Raw genomic sequence first — 20,431 nt, forward strand, 5'->3', positions numbered from 1 at the left:
GATAACTGCAGTAGATTTGATAAAAGGTGATAACTGCAGTAGGTTTGATTAAAGGGGACGACTGCAGTAGGACTGTTAAAAGGTGATAACTGCAGTAGGTTTGATAAAAGGTGATAACTGCAGTAGGTTTGATTAAAGGTGATAACTGCAGTAGGGTTGATTAAAGGTGATAACTGCAGTAGGTTTGATTAAAGGTGACGACTGCAGTAGGACTGTTAAAAGGTGATAACTGCAGTAGGTTTGATTAAAGGTGATAACTGCAGTAGATTTGATAAAAGGTGATAACTGCAGTAGGTTTGATTAAAGGTGATGACTGTAGTAAGATTGATTAAAGGTGATAACTGCAGTAGGTTTGATAAAAGGTGATAACTGCAGTAGGTTTGATTAAAGGTGATGACTGTAGTAAGATTGATTAAAGGTGATAACTGCAGTAGATTTGATAAAAGGTGATAACTGCAGTAGGTTTGATTAAAGGTGATGACTGTAGTAAGATTGATTAAAGGTGATAACTGCAGTAGGTTTGATAAAAGGTGTGATAACTACAGTAGGACTGTTAAAAGGTGATAACTGCAGTATAAATTAGAATAGGAAGACCAGTGAGTTGACATTCTGTGTATGACTGTATGGTATGTATGGGTGTATGATTTGTGTTCTATGTGTATGTGACTAGTGTCATGCAGTGACTACTACAGAGAGTACTGCAGCTCAGGGGCTAGATCAGATTACAGGTGTGTGTGTGGGGGGGGGGGGGGGGGGGGGGGGCGGGATCAGGTGTAATCAATAGGAGAGCAGTGAAAGAGGAGAGACAGAGAAAGATGAAAGACAGAGATCTATTATCTATTTCACTTGCTATAGCAATGTAAACATAAGTTTCCCATGCCAATAAAGCCCTTAAATTGAAATTGAAAGAGAGGAGACAGTGAAAGGGCAGAGCAGGGGAGAGAGAATGAGATAAGGGCCACTGCACTGAGGGATATGACAGACAGACAGACAGACAGACAGACAGACAGACAGACAGACAGACAGACAGACAGACAGAGAACAATGCCTGAGCATGTAGCAATTGTCCTTTACTAAGTGTGTGTGTGCTGTTCCTCAATGGACAACTGATAACACACTGCTCAGCATGTTCACGCTACTCAAAGCTTTAGTCCCATTAAGACAGCTCTGTCCAATCAGCAGACAGCATGTATATTCATCTGAAGCATAAGGCACATAAAGCAGGAGATTAACTGGGGCTGAGGAACATGGAAAACATCTGAAACACAACACTGCTCTGGGCACAACCATGTTGACTTGTTGTGTATGTATGGATGTATCTAATTCCAATGGGGTAAAATGGGACAGCCCACAGTAGAGGACGACTATAAAAAGCGAAGGCGTCCAGTACAGGACGCACAATCAGGGGCGGATACTCGTTTTGTTCTCCTCCTTCACGGTTTGGTCCGACCGAGAGAGAGAGATATTGTTGTTTCGGGTAGCTACCATCGGCATACGGCAGGTGAGTTCACTACAGCTCACACGGAGTTTATAGACTACGAGCCTGGCAGTTTATCTATCTCGTGTTAATTATAGCGAGTGTCCTGGTTTCAGCACCGCAGGTCGTTAACAGCTCCAACAGCACCAGAGGAGAGCGGAGATTTGAAGAGCCCCTCCCCGCCCAAGGAACAGCCAGAGTGGGTAGAGTCCAAGCGCAGCCCTGTTGTCAGTTTCAGCACCACCAGCAGGGAAGAGCAGAGCTGTCCAAACATCCAGCAGTTTGTGACCGCTATCGTCGGCTGGATCATCCACACAACACAACACCCCCAAGACAGCTATAACCGAGAGTAATCCATCGGAAAATAGCCTACAGCCACCGATTGAGTGGATATTTTATTTCAGAATGGCGTCCAAAGGAATGGGAGTTCTCCTTCTGCTCGGGATTTTTGCTGTGACTGTCTCCCATATTTCTGCTTTCCCCACACCTGTCGAGGATGGTGAGTACATGGCCTGCTGGTAGCCTACATCTGTGGTGACTGGTTTCAGTGTGAATATTTTTTAATTCGCTAGGTCTATAGCCCACTTTTAAAGTACATTTTAACTAGGCCAGGCTATATTTAAAACCTTTTCACATTTTAAAAATATATTGAAACATTATATATAAAACAAGAAAATTCTAGTAAAAATAGAGTAGGAAATAACAAATAAACATAGAGTTTGTGACGTTGGTCGGTTGCATGCGATGTAAGGCCGATTGCGTTCTATTTCCAACGCAGTTTATCTTTTGTTTGTTAAACCGATTATGACGCTACTGTGTCCGGTCGGGTCGGGAGTTGGGACTCACTGTAGCCCTAGACTGAACCCTCTTTCTCATCAATAAACCACATGAACCAAAATGAAACAAAGTAAATGAAAACACTTGGCCCACATGACCAAGCAGGCATATCTTAAAAATACCCTGATGATGTTGGACCCCTCAAATTCATGTCAGTGTCTTTCTCTGTCGTTCATAGGAGAAACTTTCTTCTAACACTGATTTAAGATAGTTTTTTAAGGCTATGATTAAATCAGTCAGGTTAGCTGGTCCTACATTTGTTTCTACCTAAATTACACGTTTTAGATGTCTCAGATGATGTGATAGTGAATGGTGGTGGTGGTGATGATGATGATGATGATGAAGACGATGAGGATGATGATAACAACGATAATGCGGATGATGATGTTGATTATGACGATGATAATGCTGATGATAATAATAATAAAGATGATTAGTAGTATTATTATTATGTGGGTTTATTTTCCCTGCAGATAAAGCTGTAGTTTACAACAGACGACTGACTGAGGAGAGACCAATCCAGGAGCAGGTAAACTCTCTCTCTCTCTCTCTCTCTGTAAACTATCCACCATGCTATCTCCAGAATAATATCATGTCAAATAGACTCTGTGGAGGGGAGAGTTCTCAAACTTCAACATCATATCAAACCAGACTGGAACAACAGTAAACAAACAAAGCTATTATGGTGAAGATGATTAAAACAGAAATGTTTACACTGTTTATGTTATTTTCCACAGATTGCAGAGGCAGATGATGTGAAAGCAGCAGTGGAGTCTGCAGGTAAGTGGATACTTCACAGGAAATCAATCAATATTGTTATTACATACATTTGAATATGTATGTGAATAGTGTGTAAGATTTATTTTTGTTGTCTCTTGGATGTCTTCACAATATATAAGTGTTTTATCTTATTTTTTCAATGCAGTATGGTCTTGTGTTGTTCTTGTCTTTAACTGTTCTGTACTGTGTAGGATGTCCAACAACACTACCAAGAGTTGGTGAAAACGCACTTAGCTGATCAAATGTAACTTCCTTATGTAAAAAAATACATTTTACCAAGACAAATATTATTATTCATGTTTGAATCGTTCAGTGGGGTCTTTCTCTAACACAGTGGTTCCCAAACTGTGGGGCGGGTAGTATTTAACATTTTGTGGTCGTCGTCTTGAAACTTATTTCCATCGGTCACAAAAGGCTAAATTAGCATGACACGAGCTGAATTCAATGTAAAAGGCTTTGAAAGATAAAGTTTGGTATACGCTCAGTGCTTCATTGACATTTCCCAGAGATATACTTGTTTTTGGGAGAAATCTTCGAAAAATAACAATAATTTTGAATTAATATGAAAAGCGTATACTAAAATATGAAAATACTACGTCATGTCGTTATCCATCTTAGCTCTATATTATTTTATGTCCTGCAGATTGGAGAAGAAAGATGACTAGTTCAACAGTAAAGTGAGATGTCAGGTAGCCAGTAGCCTTAATTCATGCACAGAATCCAGCCTAGCTGATATGATGCCATTTTCCTGGCCTCTCTCTCTGGCCTCCATTGTTTCAGTCACCCTAATTTTAGTCGTCCTCCAAGGGTAAAAACTCCAATAACCTTTGAACGGATTATTATAGAGACATGAAGTTTGGACCATTGTTTTTTTTACACAATTATCTACACAGTTAACATATAAAAAATTGTGTTTTTGATTGGACACCCTATACATGTATTGTGTGTTTTGTGTGGACCCCAGGAAGAGTAGCTGTTTCATGTTTTGTGTGGATCCCAGGAAGAGTAGCTGTTTCATGTTTTGTGTGGACCCCAGGAAGAGTAGCTGTTTCATGTTTTGTGTGGACCCCAGGAAGAGTAGCTGTGTCATGTTTTGTGTGGATCCCAGGAAGAGTAGCTGTTTCATGTTTTGTGTGGACCCCAGGAAGAGTAACTGTTTCATGTTTTGTGTGGACCCCAGGAAGAGTAGCTGTGTCATGTTTTGTGTGGACACCGGGAAGAGTAGCTGTTTCATGTTTTGTGTGGACCCCAGGAAGAGTAGCTGTGTCATGTTTTGTGTGGACTCCAGGAAGAGTAGCTGTTTCATGTTTTGTGTGTACCCCAGGAAGAGTAGCTGTTTCATGTTTTGTGTGGACCCCAGGAAGAGTAGCTGTGTCATGTTTTGTGTGGACACCGGGAAGAGTAGCTGTTTCATGTTTTGTGTGGACCCCAGGAAGAGTAGCTGTGTCATGTTTTGTGTGGACTCCAGGAAGAGTAGCTGTTTCATGTTTTGTGTGTACCCCAGGAAGAGTAACTGTTTCATGTTTTGTGTGTACCCCAGGAAGAGTAGCTGTTTCATGTTTTGTGTGTACCCCAGGAAGAGTAGCTGTTTCATGTTTTGTGTGTACCCCAGGAAGAGTAGCTGTTTCATGTGCAACAGCTAATAGGGATCATAATAAAATACACCGTTCCAAGACGTCCTACTGCAGCCCATGGCTCTGGCCCCGTATTCATAAAGCACCTTAGAGTGGGAGTGATGCTCTAGGGTCTGGTCCTCTCTGTCCATTCATTTTAATCTAAAAGGCTAAACTGATCCTAGATCAGCACTCCTATTCCCAGATGTTTTATGAATATGGACCCTGAATTTCACTAGTCCTTCTGGTCTTCCATCTAGAGATTGACCAGGTCAAACCCTGCTTAGCTGCAGAGGAAAACCAGCCAGGCCCAACCCTGCTTAGCTGCAGAGGAAAACCAGCCAGGCCCAACCCTGCTTAGCTGCAGAGGAAAACCAGCCAGGCCCAACGCTGTTTAGCTGCAGAGGAAAGACAGCAGAGTGATACAAGGTGGTTTGGGAGCTGGCTTCTCTATCTAAAGATACACTATGGAAGTTTAGTTGATTAAAACACACAAATCCTCAGTTTTAGGCCAACAATTTATGGTTGAAGGTAGGTGTGCCCTTTCTGGACAATATTTCTCTCCATAGAGTGGACTCATTTTTGGCTCAAGAGGAGCACCCCCAGAGTCAGAAGCTTCGTATACCCTCTTAAATATTTCCCTCTCCCCCTCAGACACCAAACCTGCTGTGGAGCCTAAAGAGGTGAAGGAGGCGGAACCAGAGCAAGAGAACGATGACTTCACTCTGCTCAAGTCCCTGGCCGAAGGTCAAAGGTCAAAAGAGACCAATGAGACGCTGGACAGAGAGAGCCTGGAGGAGGAGCCTTACTTCCCAGACGAATCAGATTCCACCAAGAACCGCAGGCTAGCCGAAGACTATGACTCAACAAAGATGGAAAACGGCAAGTACCAAGGTATCTAAACTCAGCAAAAAAAGAAATGTCCTCTCTGTCACGGGTGTCGTAATGTAGAGACCAAGGCACAGCGGGTTGCGTGCTCATAATTATATTTATTAAAGCGAACACGGGAAACCAATAAACAAAGAACGACAGCTAACAGATTTGCAGGCTAAACAACAGCAGTGCAAATACAACTACCCACAAACAACCAGGTGAAAACAAGCTCCCTATATATGACTCTCAATCAGGAACAACGATGTACAGCTGTTCCTGATCGAGAGCCACACAGACCAACAAAGAAATATACAAACTAGAAAAACCTAGAATACCAAAACAAGAACATACACCAAAACCCCGGAACACATAAATAAAACACCCCTCTACATACACATAACCCCCGAACCACATAAAACAAATACCCCCTGCCACGTCCTGACCAAACTACAATAACAAATAACCCCTATTACTGGTCAGGAAGTGACAGTACCCCCCCCCCCCCCCAAAGGTGCAGACCCCGTATGCACCTCAAAAAAAAAAAAAAAAAAAAAAAAACCTAACTAAAGGGAGGGACGGCTCCTGTGCTACACCCCCCCTCCCCAAACCTCCTACAGTGGAGGTGGCTTAGGCTTGGGCCTAAGACCACCCCCTGACCAGTCTACTCCTCCCAAATACCTAGGCCTGACTCGTGTCACTGTAGACCCTGGACTGTAGGGCGACTCACTCAGTTCCGGGCCGTAGGCAGACTCACTCAGTTCCGGGCCGTAGGCAGACTCACAAGGTTCCGGACCGTAGGCATACTCACTCGGTTCCGGACTGTAGGCAGACTCACTCGGTTCCGGATTGTAGGCAGACTCACTCGGTTCCGGACTGTAGGCCGTCTCATTCGGTTCCGGACTGTACACTGTTGCCGGATACTCTGGACTGGACACTGTTGCCGGATACTCTGGACTGGACACTGTTGCCGGATACTCTGGACTGGACACAGTTGCCGGACTGTAGGCAGACTCACTCGGTGCCGGACTGTAGGCAGACTCACTCGGTGCCGGACTGTAGGCCGTCTCACTCGGTGTCGGACAGTAGGCCGTCTCACTCGGTGTCGGACAGTAGGCCGTCTCACTCGGTTCCGGACAGTAGGCCGTCTCACTCGGTTCCGGACTAGACACTGTTGCCGGACACTCTGGACGAGGTACTGTTGCCGGACACTCTGGACGAGGTACTGTTGCCGGACACTCTGGACGAGGTACTGTTGCCGGACACTCTGGACGAGGTACTGTTGCCGGACACTCTGGACGAGGTACTGTTGCCGGACACTCTGGACGTGGTACTGTTGCCGGACACTCAGGACTGGGCTGATGCACTGGAAGCCTGATGCGTGGTGCTGGTACTGGATGTGCCAGTTTGGGGACACGCACCTCAGGGCTAGTGCGGGGAGCAGGAACCAGCTGAGTTGGACTGGGCTGACGCACTGGAAGCCTAGTGCGTGGGGCTGGTAGTGGATATACCGGGCCGTGGAGGTGCACTGGCAGTCTCGATCGCACCTCCTGCACAACCCGTCCTGGCTGGATGGAACTAGTAGCCTTGTATGAGCAGAGTGCTGGTACAGGGCGAACTGGGCTGTGCAGGGGCCTGATGGTTGCCGTGCGTAGAGCCGGCGTAGGGTAGCTTGGACCTAGGAGGCGCACCGGTGACCAGATGCGCTGCGCAGGCATCCTCCTACCAGGCTGGATGCCCACTCTAGCACGGCACTTGCGAGGGGCTGGGATCACTCGCACCAGACTGTGCGTGTGTATGGGCGAGATCGTGCGCACTTCAGCATACCTCGGCGCTCTCCACTCCATACGTTCCCCATCATAGCCACGGGGAGCTGGCTTAGGGCTCACCCTTGGCCCAGCCAAACTACCCGTGTGCCCCCCCAAAAAATTATTGGGGGTGCCTCTTCGGCTTCCTCGCCAACCGTGTTCCCCAGTAGCGTTCCCGGTCCTCACCAGACTTCCTCCATGGGCCCTCTCTGGCCAGAATCTCCTCCCAAGTCCATGACTCACGATAGTCCACCCGTTGCTCCTTCCTCCGCTGCTTGGTCCGTGTTTGGTGGGTAGTTCTGTCACGGGTGTCGTAATGTAGAGACCAAGGCGCAGCGGGTTGCGTGCTCATAATTATATTTATTAAAGCGAACACGGGAAAACAATAAACAAAGAACGACAGCTAACAGATTTGCAGGCTAAACAACAGCAGTGCAAATACAACTACCCACAAACAACCAGGTGAAAACAAGCTCCCTATATATGACTCTCAATCAGGAACAACGATGTACAGCTGTTCCTGATCGAGAGCCACACAGACCAACAAAGAAATATACAAACTAGAAAAACCTAGAATACCAAAACAAGAACATACACCAAAACCCCGGAACACATAAATAAAACACCCCTCTACATACACATAACCCCCGAACCACATAAAACAAATACCCCCTGCCACGTCCTGACCAAACTACAATAACAAATAACCCCTATTACTGGTCAGGACGTGACACTCTCACTGTCAACTGCATTTATTTTCAGCAATCTTAACATATGTAAAAATTTGTATGAACATAATAAGATTCAACAACTTAGACATAAACTGAACAAGTTCCACAGACGTGTGGCTAACAGAAATTGAATAATTGTCACGATTACCAGGATCAGTAGAGAGGCAGAGTCACGTGCAGGAGACAGAGGTCAAGAGTAATAGTGGGTTTTAATAGAAAATTCGGGAACAACACAAGAAGCCGAAAGGCACAGGGCGCACATAAATTCAACTAGGGAAAACACGTTCCCAAAACAAAGACGCACGGGGCACAGCCCGGTACATATAATTAACAACGAGTGCAGCACTCACTCACAACTGTCCAGAGTTGACATAAAACAATCCCGCACGAAATCCTGAACTGAAAAGACACACTAAATAACCTAACTAATGACAGACAAGAAACAGGTACGGATCAGACAGACAAAACCAAAAGACACAGAAACATAGATCGGTGGCAGCTAGTAGGCCAGCGACGACGACCGCCGAGCGCCGCCCGACCGAGGAGGGGCGCCACCTTCTGTGGATACTGTGACAGTACCCCTCCCTGGGGCCGCGCGCCGACGCCGGCCTCGGGGACGACCCGGAGGGCGAGGCGCCGGTCGATCCGGGCGGAGACGGTGGAATTCCTGCAGCATAGCTGGATCCAGAACGTCCACCGCCGGAACCCAGCACCTCTCCTCCGGACCGTACCCCTCCCAGTCCACGAGGTACTGCAGGCCCCCTACCCGACGTCGGGAGTCCAGGATGGCCCGGACTGTGTACGCCGGGGCCCCCCCGATGTCCAGGGGGGGCGGGGGGACCTCCCGCACCTCAGTGTCCTGCAGCGGACCAGCTACCACCGGCCTGAGGAGAGACACATGAAACGAGGGGTTAATGCGGTAATATGTAGGAAGTTGTAACCTATAACACACCTCGTTTATTCTCCTCAGGACTTTGAACGGCCCCACAAATCGCGGACCCAGCTTCCGGCAGGGCAGGCGGAGGGGCAGGTTCCGGGTCGAGAGCCAGACTCTGTCCCCCGGGATAAACACGGGGGCCTCACTGCGGTGGCAGTCAGCGCTCTCCTTGTGTCGTTCTCCAGCCCTCTTTAGACACTCCTGGACAGCATTCCAGGTCTCCTTTGAGCGCTGGACCCATTCCTCCACCGCAGGAGCCTCTGTCTGGCTCTGTTGCCATGGCACCAGGACCGGCTGATAACCTAACACAACCTGGAAGGGTGACAGGTTAGTAGAGGAGTGGCGCTGAGAGTTCTGGGCCATCTCGGCCCATGGCACGAACCGCGCCCACTCCCCTGGCCGGTCCTGGCAATACGACCGCAGAAACCTGCCTACATCCTGGTTAATGCGCTCTACCTGCCCATTACTCTCGGGGTGGAAACCCGAGGTCAGGCTGACCGAGACCCCCAGCCTCTCCATAAACGACCTCCACACCCTGGACGTGAACTGGGGACCCCGATCAGATACGATGTCCTCGGGCACCCCGTAGTGCCGGAAGACATGGGTGAATAGGGCCTCCGCGGTCTGTAGGGCCGTAGGAAGACCGGGCAAAGGGAGCAAACGGCAGGACTTTGAGAACCGATCCACAACAACCAGGATCGTGGTGTTCCCCTGAGACGGCGGGAGATCCATGAGGAAATCCACCGAGAGGTGAGACCAAGGTCGTTGTGGAACGGGGAGGGGCTGTAGTTTCCCTCGCGGCAGGTGCCTAGGAGCCTTGCACTGGGCGCACACTGAACAGGAAGAGACATAATGATGAACATTCTCAACCAAGGTGGGCCACCAGTACCTCCCCTTCAGGCCCCGCACTGTCCGTTCCACCCCAGGATGACCCGAGGAGGGTAAAGTGTGGGACCATCGGATCAGGCGATTGCGAACACCAAGCGGAACGTATTTCAGACCCACGGGACATTGAGGTGGAGTGGGTTCTGACTGGCCCGCCCGCTCGATGTCTGCATCCACCTCCCATACCACCGGTGCCACCAGACAGGAGGCAGGGAGTATGGGAGTAGGATCGATGGTCCGCTCCTCGGTGTCGTAGAGACGCGACAGTGCATCAGCCTTCCGGTTCCGGGAACCTGGAATGTACGAGAGGGTAAATTGAAACCTCGTAAAGAACATGGCCCACCTGGCTTGATGAGGATTAAGTCTCCTCGCTGCCCGGATACACTCCAGATTACGGTGGTCGGTCCAGATGAGAAAAGGGTGACGTGCCCCCTCAAGCCAATGTCTCCACACCGTCAAAGCCTTGACCACGGCTAACAGCTCCCGGTCCCCCACATCATAGTTGCGCTCCGCCGGGCTCAGCTTCTTAGAAAAAAATGCACAGGGGCCGAGCTTCGGAGGGGCGCCCGAACGCTGCGACAGCACTGCTACTACCCCAGCCTCGGACGCGTCCACCCCCACTATGAATGGCAAAGAGGGGTCCGGATGTGCCAGCACAGGAGCGTTGGTAAACAGAACCTTCAGACGATGGAAGGCTCTGTCCGCCTCTGCCGACCACCGTAGCCGCACCGGACCCCCCTTTATCAGGGAGGTAATGGGAGCCGCCACCTGGCCAAAACCCCGGATAAACCTCCGGTAATAATTGGCAAACCCCAAGAACCGCTGCACCTCCTTCACAGTGGTTGGGGTTGGCCAATTACGCACTGCCGTAACGCGGTCACATTCCATCACCACCCCCGAGGTGGAAATGCGATATCCCAGAAAAGAGACAGCTCGTTTGGAGAACTCACATTTCTCAGCCTTGACGTATAGGTTATGCTCCAGCAGCCGCCCAAGCACTTTACGCACCAGAGACACATGCTCGGCGTGTGTGGTGGAGTAGATCAGGATGTCATCGATGTACACCACCACACCCTGCCCGAGCATGTCCCTAAGGACCTCGTCCACAAAGGATTGGAAGACGGCGGGAACATTTTTTAACCCATACGGCATGACGAGGTACTCATAATGGCCCGATGTGGTACTAAATGCGGTTTTCCACTCGTCTCCATCTCAGATACGCACCAGGTTATACGCGCTCCTGAGATCTAATTTTGTGAAGAAGCGCACCCCGGGAAATTACTCCACTGCCGTAGCAATGAGAGGTAGCGGGTAAGTGAAACCCACTGTGATAGCATTTAGACCTCTATAGTCAATGCACGGGCGCAGACCTCCCTCCTTCTTCTTCACAAAAAAGAAGCTTGAGGAGACGGGTGACTTAGATGGCCGAATGTATCCCTGTCTCAAGGACTCAGCGATGTATGTCTCCATAGCCGCTGTCTCCTCCTGAGACAGAGGATACACGTGACTCTTCAGAAGGGCCGCGTCGGCCTGGAGGTTTATCGCACAATCCCCTCGTCGATGGGGGGGTAATTGAGTCGCCTTCGTCTTACTGAAGGCGATAGCCAAATCGGCATATTCTGAGGGAATGCACACGGTGGAGACTTGGTCTGGACTTTCCACCGTGGTTGCACCGATGGAAACTCCAATGCACCTACCTGAGCACTCCCTCGACCACCCCTTAAGAGCCCTCTGCCTCCACGAAATCTGAGGGTTGTGAGTGGCTAGCCAGGGGATTCCCAGTACCACCGGAAATGCCGGGGAGTCAATGAGGAATAAGCTGATACGTTCCTCATGGCCCCCCCACGTCAGCATAACCAGTGGCACAGTGACCTCCCCCACTTGGCCGGACCCTAGCGGTCGACTATCTAGGGCGTGCACAGGGAAGGGGTGGTTGTCACGTCCTGGCCAGTATAAGGTTAATTGGTATTGTAGTTTGGTCAGGACGTGGCAGAGGGTATTCGTTTTATGTGGTTCGGGGTGGTGTGTTTTGTTGAAGGGGCATTTGGTTTAAGTATTCCAGGGTTTTTGGGCACTGTTTGGTTTTCCAGGTATTCTATGTTTAGTCTAGTATGTCTGGTTCTATGTTTGGTTAATTGGGGTTGGGACTCTCAGTTGAAGGCAGGTGTTGTCTATCTGCCTTTGATTGAGAGTCCCATATATTAGGGTGTGTTTGTGTTTGTTATTTGAGGGTGATTGTTCTGTGTTGAGCCTTATGCTTTGCCAGACTGTTTGTTGTTGTTCGTTCATTCTAGCGTTTTGTTATTTTGGTATTCATTTTGAAAATAAATAAACGTCAAGATGAGCCTGCACTTACCTGCTGCGTTTTGGTCCTCCTTCACCGACGACAAGCGTGACAGAATCACCCACCAATTATGGACCAAGCAGCAGAAGAAGGAGCAGAGGGACTTCGAGTTGGACTGGCGGGAGAAGTGGACCTGGGAGGAAGTTCTGGACGGGGCCGGACCTTGGCACCAGGCTGGGGATTATCGCCGCCCGCAGTGGGAAATTGAGGCAGCCAAGGCAGAGAGGCGGAGGTACGAGGCCATGGACGCGCTGAGGGTGAAGCACGAGAGGCACCCCCAATAAAACAATTTTGGGGGGCACACGGGTAGTTTGGCTAGGCATAGGAAGAGCCGGAAGCCAGCTACCCGTGGTTATATGGAGGAGCGTATGGGGTGGAGAGCGCCATGTTTCGCTGAGGAGCGCACTATCTCACCCATACGCACGCACAGTCCGGTGCGCGTTGTTCCAGCCCCTCGCAGGTGCCGTGCTAGAGCGGGCATCCTGCCTGGTAGGAGGATGCCTGCGCAGCGCATCTGGTCGCCGGTACGCCTCCGAGGACCAGGCTACCCAACTCCCGCTCTACGCACGGCTACCATCAGGCCCCTGCACAGCCCAGTCTGCCCTGTACCAGCACCCCGCTCGTACAGGGCTACTAGTTCCATCCAGCCAAGACGGGTTGTGCAGGAGGTAAGATCAAGACCGACTGTGCGCCTCCATAGCCCTGGGTTTCCAGCTCCTGTCTCTCGTGCGGACCCGGAAGTGCGTCAACCCAGTCCGACTCGTCCGGTTCCCGCTCCCCGCACTAGCCTTCAAGTGCGTAAACCCAGCCACGCCAGTCAACAGTCATCAGAGCTGCCCGCCAGTCAACAGTCATCATCAGAGCTGCCCGCCAGTCAACAGTCGTCATCAGAGCTGCCCGCCAGTCAACAGTCGTCATCAGAGCTGCCCGCCAGTCAACAGTCGTCATCAGAGCTGCCCGCCAGTCAACAGTCGTCATCAGAGCTGCCCGCCAGTCAACAGTCGGTCATCAGAGCTGCCCGCCAGTCAACAGTCGTCGGAGCTGCCCGCCAGTCAACAGTCGTCGGAGCTGCCCGCCAGTCAACAGTCGCCGGAGTAGCCAGACTGCGCTGAACTGCCGGAGTGGCCAGACTGCCCTGAACTGCCGGAGTGGCCAGACTGCCCTGAACTGCCGGAGTGGCCAGACTGCGCTGAACTGCCGGAGTGGCCAGACTGCGCTGAACTGCCGGAGTGGCCAGACTGCCCTGAACTTCCGGAGTGGCCAGACTGCGCTGAACTGCCGGAGTGGCCAGACTGCGCTGAACTGCCGGAGTGGCCAGACTGCCCTGAACTGCCGGAGTGGCCAGACTGCCCTGAACTGCCGGAGTGGCCAGACTGCCCTGAACTGCCGGAGTGGCCAGACTGCCCTGAACTGCCGGAGTGGCCAGACTGCCCTGAACTGCCGCAGTGGCCAGACTGCCCTGAACTGCTGCAGTGGCCAGACTGTCCTGAACTGCCGCAGTGGCCAGACTGCCCAGACTGTCCCGAGTTGCCAGACTGTCCCGAGTTGCCAGACTGCCCAGACTGTCCCGAGTTGCCAGACTGCCCAGACTGTCCCGAGTTGCCAGACTGCTCAGACTGTCCCGAGTTGCCAGACTGCCCCGACTGTCCCGAGTTGCCAGACTGCCCCGACTGTCCCGAGCTGCCAGACTGCCCTGACTGTCCCGAGCTGCCAGACTGCCCAGACTGTCCCGAGCTGCCAGACTGCCCCGACAGCCTGGAACGGCCAGAGCCGGAGCCATCTCCAGAGATAGGTGGGTTGGGGAGGGGGGGTGTAGCACAGTGCCGTCGTTGACGGCAGCCACCCTCCCTTCCCTCCCTTTAGTAAGGGGGAATTTTTCTTTTGGTGTTGCTTAGGGTTATTTTTGTTAAGGTGCTTCCGGGGTTAGCACCTTTAAGGGGGGGGTACTGTCACGTCCTGGCCAGTATAAGGGTAATTGGTATTGTAGTTTGGTCAGGACGTGGCAGAGGGTATTCGTTTTATGTGGTTCGGGGTGGTGTGTTTTGTTGAAGGGGCATTTGGTTTAAGTATTCCGGGGTTTTTGGGCACTGTTTGGTTTTCAGGTATTCTATGTTTAGTCTAGTATGTCTGGTTCTATGTTTGGTTAATTGGGGTTGGGACTCTCAGTTGAAGGCAGGTGTTGTCTATCTGCCTTTGATTGAGAGTCCCATATATTAGGGTGTGTTTGTGTTTGTTATTTGTGGGTGATTGTTCTGTGTTGAGCCTTATGCTTTGCCAGACTGTTTGTTGTTGTTCGATCATTCTAGCGTTTTGTTATTTTGGTATTCATTTTGAAAATAAATAAACGTCAAGATGAGCCTGCACTTACCTGCTGCGTTTTGGTCCTCCTTCACCGACGACAAGCGTGACAGTGGTCCAGCTGAACCAGGGGAATCCCTAACTTCTTAGCTAACCCACGGTCCATAAAACTCCCAGCTGCACCTGAATCGACTAGTGCCTTATACTGGAAGTGAGGGGAAAAATCTGGAAAACAAACTGAGGTGTACATGTGGTCGACAGGGGGCTCTGGGTGTGGCTGGTGCTGACTCACCTGGGGGGTCGATGTAGTGCTCTGCCTGCCCTCCAACCTCCCGGGTGGACCACTCCAGCACCGGTCCACAGTGTGTCCTCTGCGCCCACAGTGGGTGCAGGAGAGGCCCTCCCCTCCGGTCCTCCTCGACGCAGCTCCCCCTATCTCCATGGGCTGTGGAGCAGGAGGGCTGGGAGGCGGAACGAACAGGCCCCGACTGGAACGTCCCCAGGCAGCCAGTAGGTTGTCCAGTCTGATGGACAAATCCACCAGCTGGTCTAGGGTGGTGGTGTTGTCACTACAAGCCCCGAGCCGAGTCTGGGCCATCCCAGACCGCGTTGGCCCATTCCAGGGCTCGACCCGTGAGACACGAGACGAGGACGCTCACTTTCTCTTCGTCAGAGGGAGGGGGTCGGACGATCGCCAGGTACAGTTCTAACTGGAGCAAAAAACCCTTACACCCAGCGGCCGTCCCATCGAATTCCCTGGGAGGTGTAATTCGGATACCGCCGGAGCCCGCTTCAGTGTGTGTTGGTGGGGGCGCAGGATGAGGACCCGGAGCTGGTCTGGCTGGGGAAGCACCTCTCTCCCAGCTCTCCAACTGGGCTAACACCTGGTCCATGGCCGAGCCCAGGCGGTGGAGAAGGCTGGCGAGTTGCGACACCTGCTCAGCCACGGACGGCGCTTCTGCTCCTGCTGACTCCATCGGTGGTGCGGGATTCTGTCACGATTACCAGGATCAGTAGAGAGGCAGATTCAGGTGCAGGAGACAGAGGTCCGGAGTAATAGTGGGTTTTAATAGAAAATCCGGGAACAACACAAGAAGCCGAAAGGCACAGGGCGCACATAAATTCAACTAGGGAAAACACGTTCCCAAAACAAAGACGCACGGGGTGCAGCCCGGTAAATATAATTAACAACGAGCGCAGCACTCACTCACAACTGTCCAGAGTTGACATAAAACAATCCCGCACGAAATCCTGAACTGAAAAGACACACTAAATAACCTAACTAATGACAGACAAGAAACAGGTGCGGATCAGACAGACAAAACCAAAAGACACAGAAACATAGATCAGTGGCAGCTAGTAGGCCGGCGACGACGACCGCTGAGTGCCGCCCGACCGAGGAGGGGCGCCACCTTCTGTGGATACTGTGACAATAATGTGTCCCTGAACAAAGGGGGGGGTCAAAATCAAAAGTAACAGTCAGTATCTGGTGTGGCCACCAGCTGCATTAAGTACTGCAGTGCATCTCCTCCTCATGGACTGCACCAGATTTGCCAGTTCTTGCTGTGAGATGTTACCCCATTCTTCCACCAAGGCACCTGCAAGTTCCCAGACATTTCTGGGGGGAATGGCCCTAGCCCTCACCCTCCGATCCAACAGGTCCCAGACGTGCTCAGTGGGATTGAGATCCAGGCTCTTCACTGGCCATGGCAGAACATTGACATTCCTGTCTTGCAGGAAATCATGCACAGAACGAGCAGTATGGCTGGTGGCATTGTCATGCTGGAGGGTCATGTCTGGATGAGCCTGCAGGAAGGTACCACATGAGGGAGGAGGATGTCTTCCCTGTAACGCACAGCGTTGAGATTGCCTGCAATGACAACAAGCTCAGTCCGATGATGCTGTGACACACCGCCCCAGACCTTAACGGACCCTCCACCTCCAAATCGATCCCGCTCCAGAGTACAGGCCTCGGTGTAACGCTCATTCTTTCGACGATAAGCGCGAATCCGACCATCACCCCTGGTGAGACAAAACCGTGACTCGTCAGTGAAGAGCACTTTTTGCCAGTTCTGTCTGGTCCAGCGACGGTGGGTGTGTGCCCATAGGCAACGTTGTTGCTGGTGATGTCTGGTGGGGAACTGCCTTACAACAGGCCCACAAGCCCTCAGTCCAGCCTCTCTCAGCCTTTTGCAGACAGTCTGAGCACTGATGGAGGGATTGTGCGTTCCTGGTGTAATACGAGCAGTTGTTGTTGCCATCCTGTACCTATCCCGCAGGTGTGATGTTCGGATGTACCGATCCTGTGCAGGTGTTTTTACACGTGGTCTTCCACTGCGAGGACAATCAGATGTCCGTCCTGTCTCCCTGTAGCGCTATGTTGGGCGTCTCACAGTACGGACATTGCAATTTATTGCCCTGGCCACATCTGCAGTCCTCATGCCTCCTTGCAGCATGCCTAAGGCACGTTCACGCGATGAACAGGGACCCTGGGCATCTTTCTTTTGATGTTTTTCAGAGTCAGTAGAAAGGCCTCTTTAGTGTCCTAAGTTTTCATAACTGTGACCTTAATTGCCTACCGTCTGTAAGCTGTTAGTGTTTCACAGGTGCATGTTCATTAATTGTTTATGAATCATTGAACAAGCATGGGAAACAGTGTTTAAACCCTTTACATTGAAGATCTGTGAAGTTATTTGGATTTTTTCGAATTATCTTTGATAGACAGGGTCCTGAAAAAGGGACGCTTCTTTTTTTGCTGAGTTTAGTTTAGTCTGTTTATACTACAGCAAGTACCAAGGTATCTAGTTTAGTCTGGTTATACCACAGCAAGTACCAAGGTATCTAGTTTAGTCTGGTTATACAAAGCAAATACCAAGGTATCTAGTTTAGTCTGGTTATACAAAGCAAATACCAAGGTATCTAGTTTAGTCTGGTTATACTACAGCAAGTACCAAGGTATCTAGTTTAGTCTGGTTATTTGTTACGAATGTACTACAGCAAGTAAGACTATCATTAGGTTACGCCTTTAAGCTCAGTTGACTATTAGACCATATTGGGAACCTATTAGGGGTCTTTGACTTTGTCTTCTGTCCCTAAGCAGACATAATGTTACAATAATGGCCTCTTGAACAGACTAACCAGACATAATGTTACAATAATGGCCTCTTGAACAGACTAACCAGTCATAATGTTACAATAATGGCCTCTTGAACAGACTAACCAGACATAATGTTACAATAATGGCCTCTTGAACAGACTAACCAGACAGAATGTTACAATAATGGCCTCTTGAACAGACTAACCAGACAGAATGTTACAATAATGGCCTCTTGAACAGACTAACCAGACATAATGTTACAATAATAACCTCTTGGACAGACTAACCAGACATAATGTTACAATAATGGCCTCTTGAACAGACTAACCAGACATAATGTTACAATAATGGCCTCTTGAACAGACTAACCAGACATAATGTTACAATAATGGCCTCTTGAACAGACTAACCAGACATAATGTTACAATAATGACCTCTTGAACAGACTAACCAGACATAATGTTACAATAATGGCCTCTTGAACAGACTAACCAGACAGAATGTTACAATAATGGCCTCTTGAACAGACTAACCAGACAGAATGTTACAATAATGACCTCTTGGACAGACTAACCAGACAGAATGTTACAATAATGGCCTCTTGAACAGACTAACCAGACAGAATGTTACAATAATGGCCTCTTGAACAGACTAACCAGACAGAATGTTACAATAATGGCCTCTTGGACAGACTAACCAGACAGAATGTTACAATAATGGCCTCTTGGACAGACTCTTGGACAGACTGCCTGTGCTGTATATAACTATGGTTGACCTATAGACCAAATCAGAATGTTTATAAACAAAGCTGTTCTGGTAGTTCCAGGTAGACAGAGTCCCTGTCTTTGTCTTTGTTCCTGTCCTGTCTGGGCCTTTTGGCTCTGAGCCTGTGTGTCTGATAGGGGTCTTCCCTGTGTCTGATCCCTCTATAGGGAGGTCAGGTCTGAGGCCCTGCGCTGCTGTGAGAGAGAGAGAGAGAGAGAGAGAGAGAGAGAGAGAGAGAGAGAGAGAGAGAGAGAGAGAGAGAGAGAGAGAGAGAGAGAGCGAGAGATGGAGGTCGGCTGAGACAGTGGAAGTGCTAAGGCTAAGCTACAAGCCTTAAATCCTCTTCCGCCATCGCTACAGGATACTGTAGACACTTAGTATGTCACAAATGGCAACCTATCCTCTATATAGTGGACTACTAGTTCACCACTAGTGCACTATATAGGGAATAGGGTGCTATTTGGGACACATCCCCTGTCTCTCACAGACCCAGTATTTCATTTCGACCTAGTTCCGGGGAAACAGAAGAGAAGGGTCTTGTTCAAATACATATTGAATCCTTCCTTCTTCCCTTCTTTGACCTAATCACTGATCTAACATGGCTGGACAGGTGAAAGCAAAGGCCCCAGTACATGGTTTCTATAAGGAAGGATTCATGTGAAGTATTGAATCAGGGGGCTCCTCTTGATCCTCTCAGAGGAATTGATGGCTTGTGTCCCAAATGGCAACCTATTTCCTATGTAGTGCACTACTTTTGACCAGAGCCCTATGAGCCCTAGTCAAGAGTAGTGCACTATAAAGTGAAAAGAGACATTATGGTCTGACGCCAAGTCTCTCTCCTCTCAGGATCTGGGTCAAGGTTATATTCTTAGTGTATGAAAAACATCCCCATATGGTCGGAGGGAGTTATTGAGGAGAATAATTGATTGCTTTGTGTGACACGACACATTCAATCTAACATCGCTCATATATCTTTCATTCTTTCAATATTTATGTGTGTCTGTGTGCGTGCTTGTATGTGTGTTTGCATGATTGCCGATGTACTGTACTGTACTTTACTGTACTGTACTAAGCTCTACTGTACTGTACTCTACTGCACTGTACTGTACTGTACTGTACTTTACTGTACTCAACTTGACTGTACTGTACTTTACTTTACTGTACTGTACTGTACTGTACTGTACTCTTCTGTACTGTAATCAACTCTACAGCACTGTACTCTACAGCCCTGTACTGTATTATACTGTACTGTATTCAACTCTACTGCACTGTACACTACTGTACTGCACTCTGCTGTACTCTACAGAACTGTACTCTACTGTACTCTACTATACTGTACTCTACTATACTATACTGTACTCTGCTCTACTGTACTGTACTCTACTGTACTCTATGCTACTGTACTGTACTGTACTGTACTGTACTGTACTGTACTCTACTGCACTGTACTGTACTATACTGTACTGTACTCAACTCTACAGCACGGTATTCTACTGTACTCTATGCTACTGTACTGTATTGTACTGTACTGTACTCAACTTGACTGTACTGCACTTCACTGTACTTCACTGTACTGTACTGTACTGTACTTTACTGTACTCAACTTGACTGTACTGTACTTCACTGTACTGTACTGTACTGTACTGTACTGTACTGTACTGTACTCTTCTGTACTGTAATCAACTCTACAGCACTGTACTCCACAGCCCTGTACTGTATTATACTGTACTGTATTCAACTCTACTGCACTGTACACTACTGTACTGCACTCTGCTGTACTCTACAGAACTGTACTCTACTGTACTCTACTATACTGTACTCTACTATACTATACTGTACTCTGCTCTACTGTACTGTACTCTATGCTACTGTACTGTACTGTACTGTACTGTACTATACTGTACTCTACTGCACTGTACTGTACTATACTGTACTGTACTCAACTCTACAGCACGGTATTCTACTGTACTCTATGCTACTGTACTCAAC

General features: G+C 49.4%; 1 protein-coding gene across 3 annotated transcripts in view; it reads left to right on the forward strand.

Annotated features, from left to right (window-relative positions):
- Positions 1-1,210: 1,210 nt before the first annotated feature.
- LOC106587169 (secretogranin-3) overlaps positions 1,211-20,431 on the forward strand; it is a 54,353-nt gene continuing 35,132 nt past the window's right edge. The window contains exons 1-5 of one of the 3 annotated variants that reach the window (XM_045709009.2): positions 1,212-1,501; positions 1,594-1,976; positions 2,788-2,843; positions 3,052-3,094; positions 5,362-5,601. In XM_045709009.2, coding sequence (XP_045564965.1) covers positions 1,883-1,976; positions 2,788-2,843; positions 3,052-3,094; positions 5,362-5,601 — 433 coding nt within the window. In that variant the 5' untranslated portion in view covers positions 1,212-1,501; positions 1,594-1,882. Of the gene's footprint in view, positions 1,977-2,787; positions 2,844-3,051; positions 3,095-5,361; positions 5,602-20,431 lie in introns of all 3 variants that reach the window. The other 2 variants (XM_045709010.2, XM_082969658.1) reach the window with 2 other exon arrangements.

This window comes from Salmo salar, chromosome 26, assembly GCF_965601325.2.
Source record: "Salmo salar chromosome 26, fSalSal1, whole genome shotgun sequence".
NCBI classification, from domain to species: Eukaryota; Metazoa; Chordata; class Actinopteri; order Salmoniformes; family Salmonidae; genus Salmo; species Salmo salar.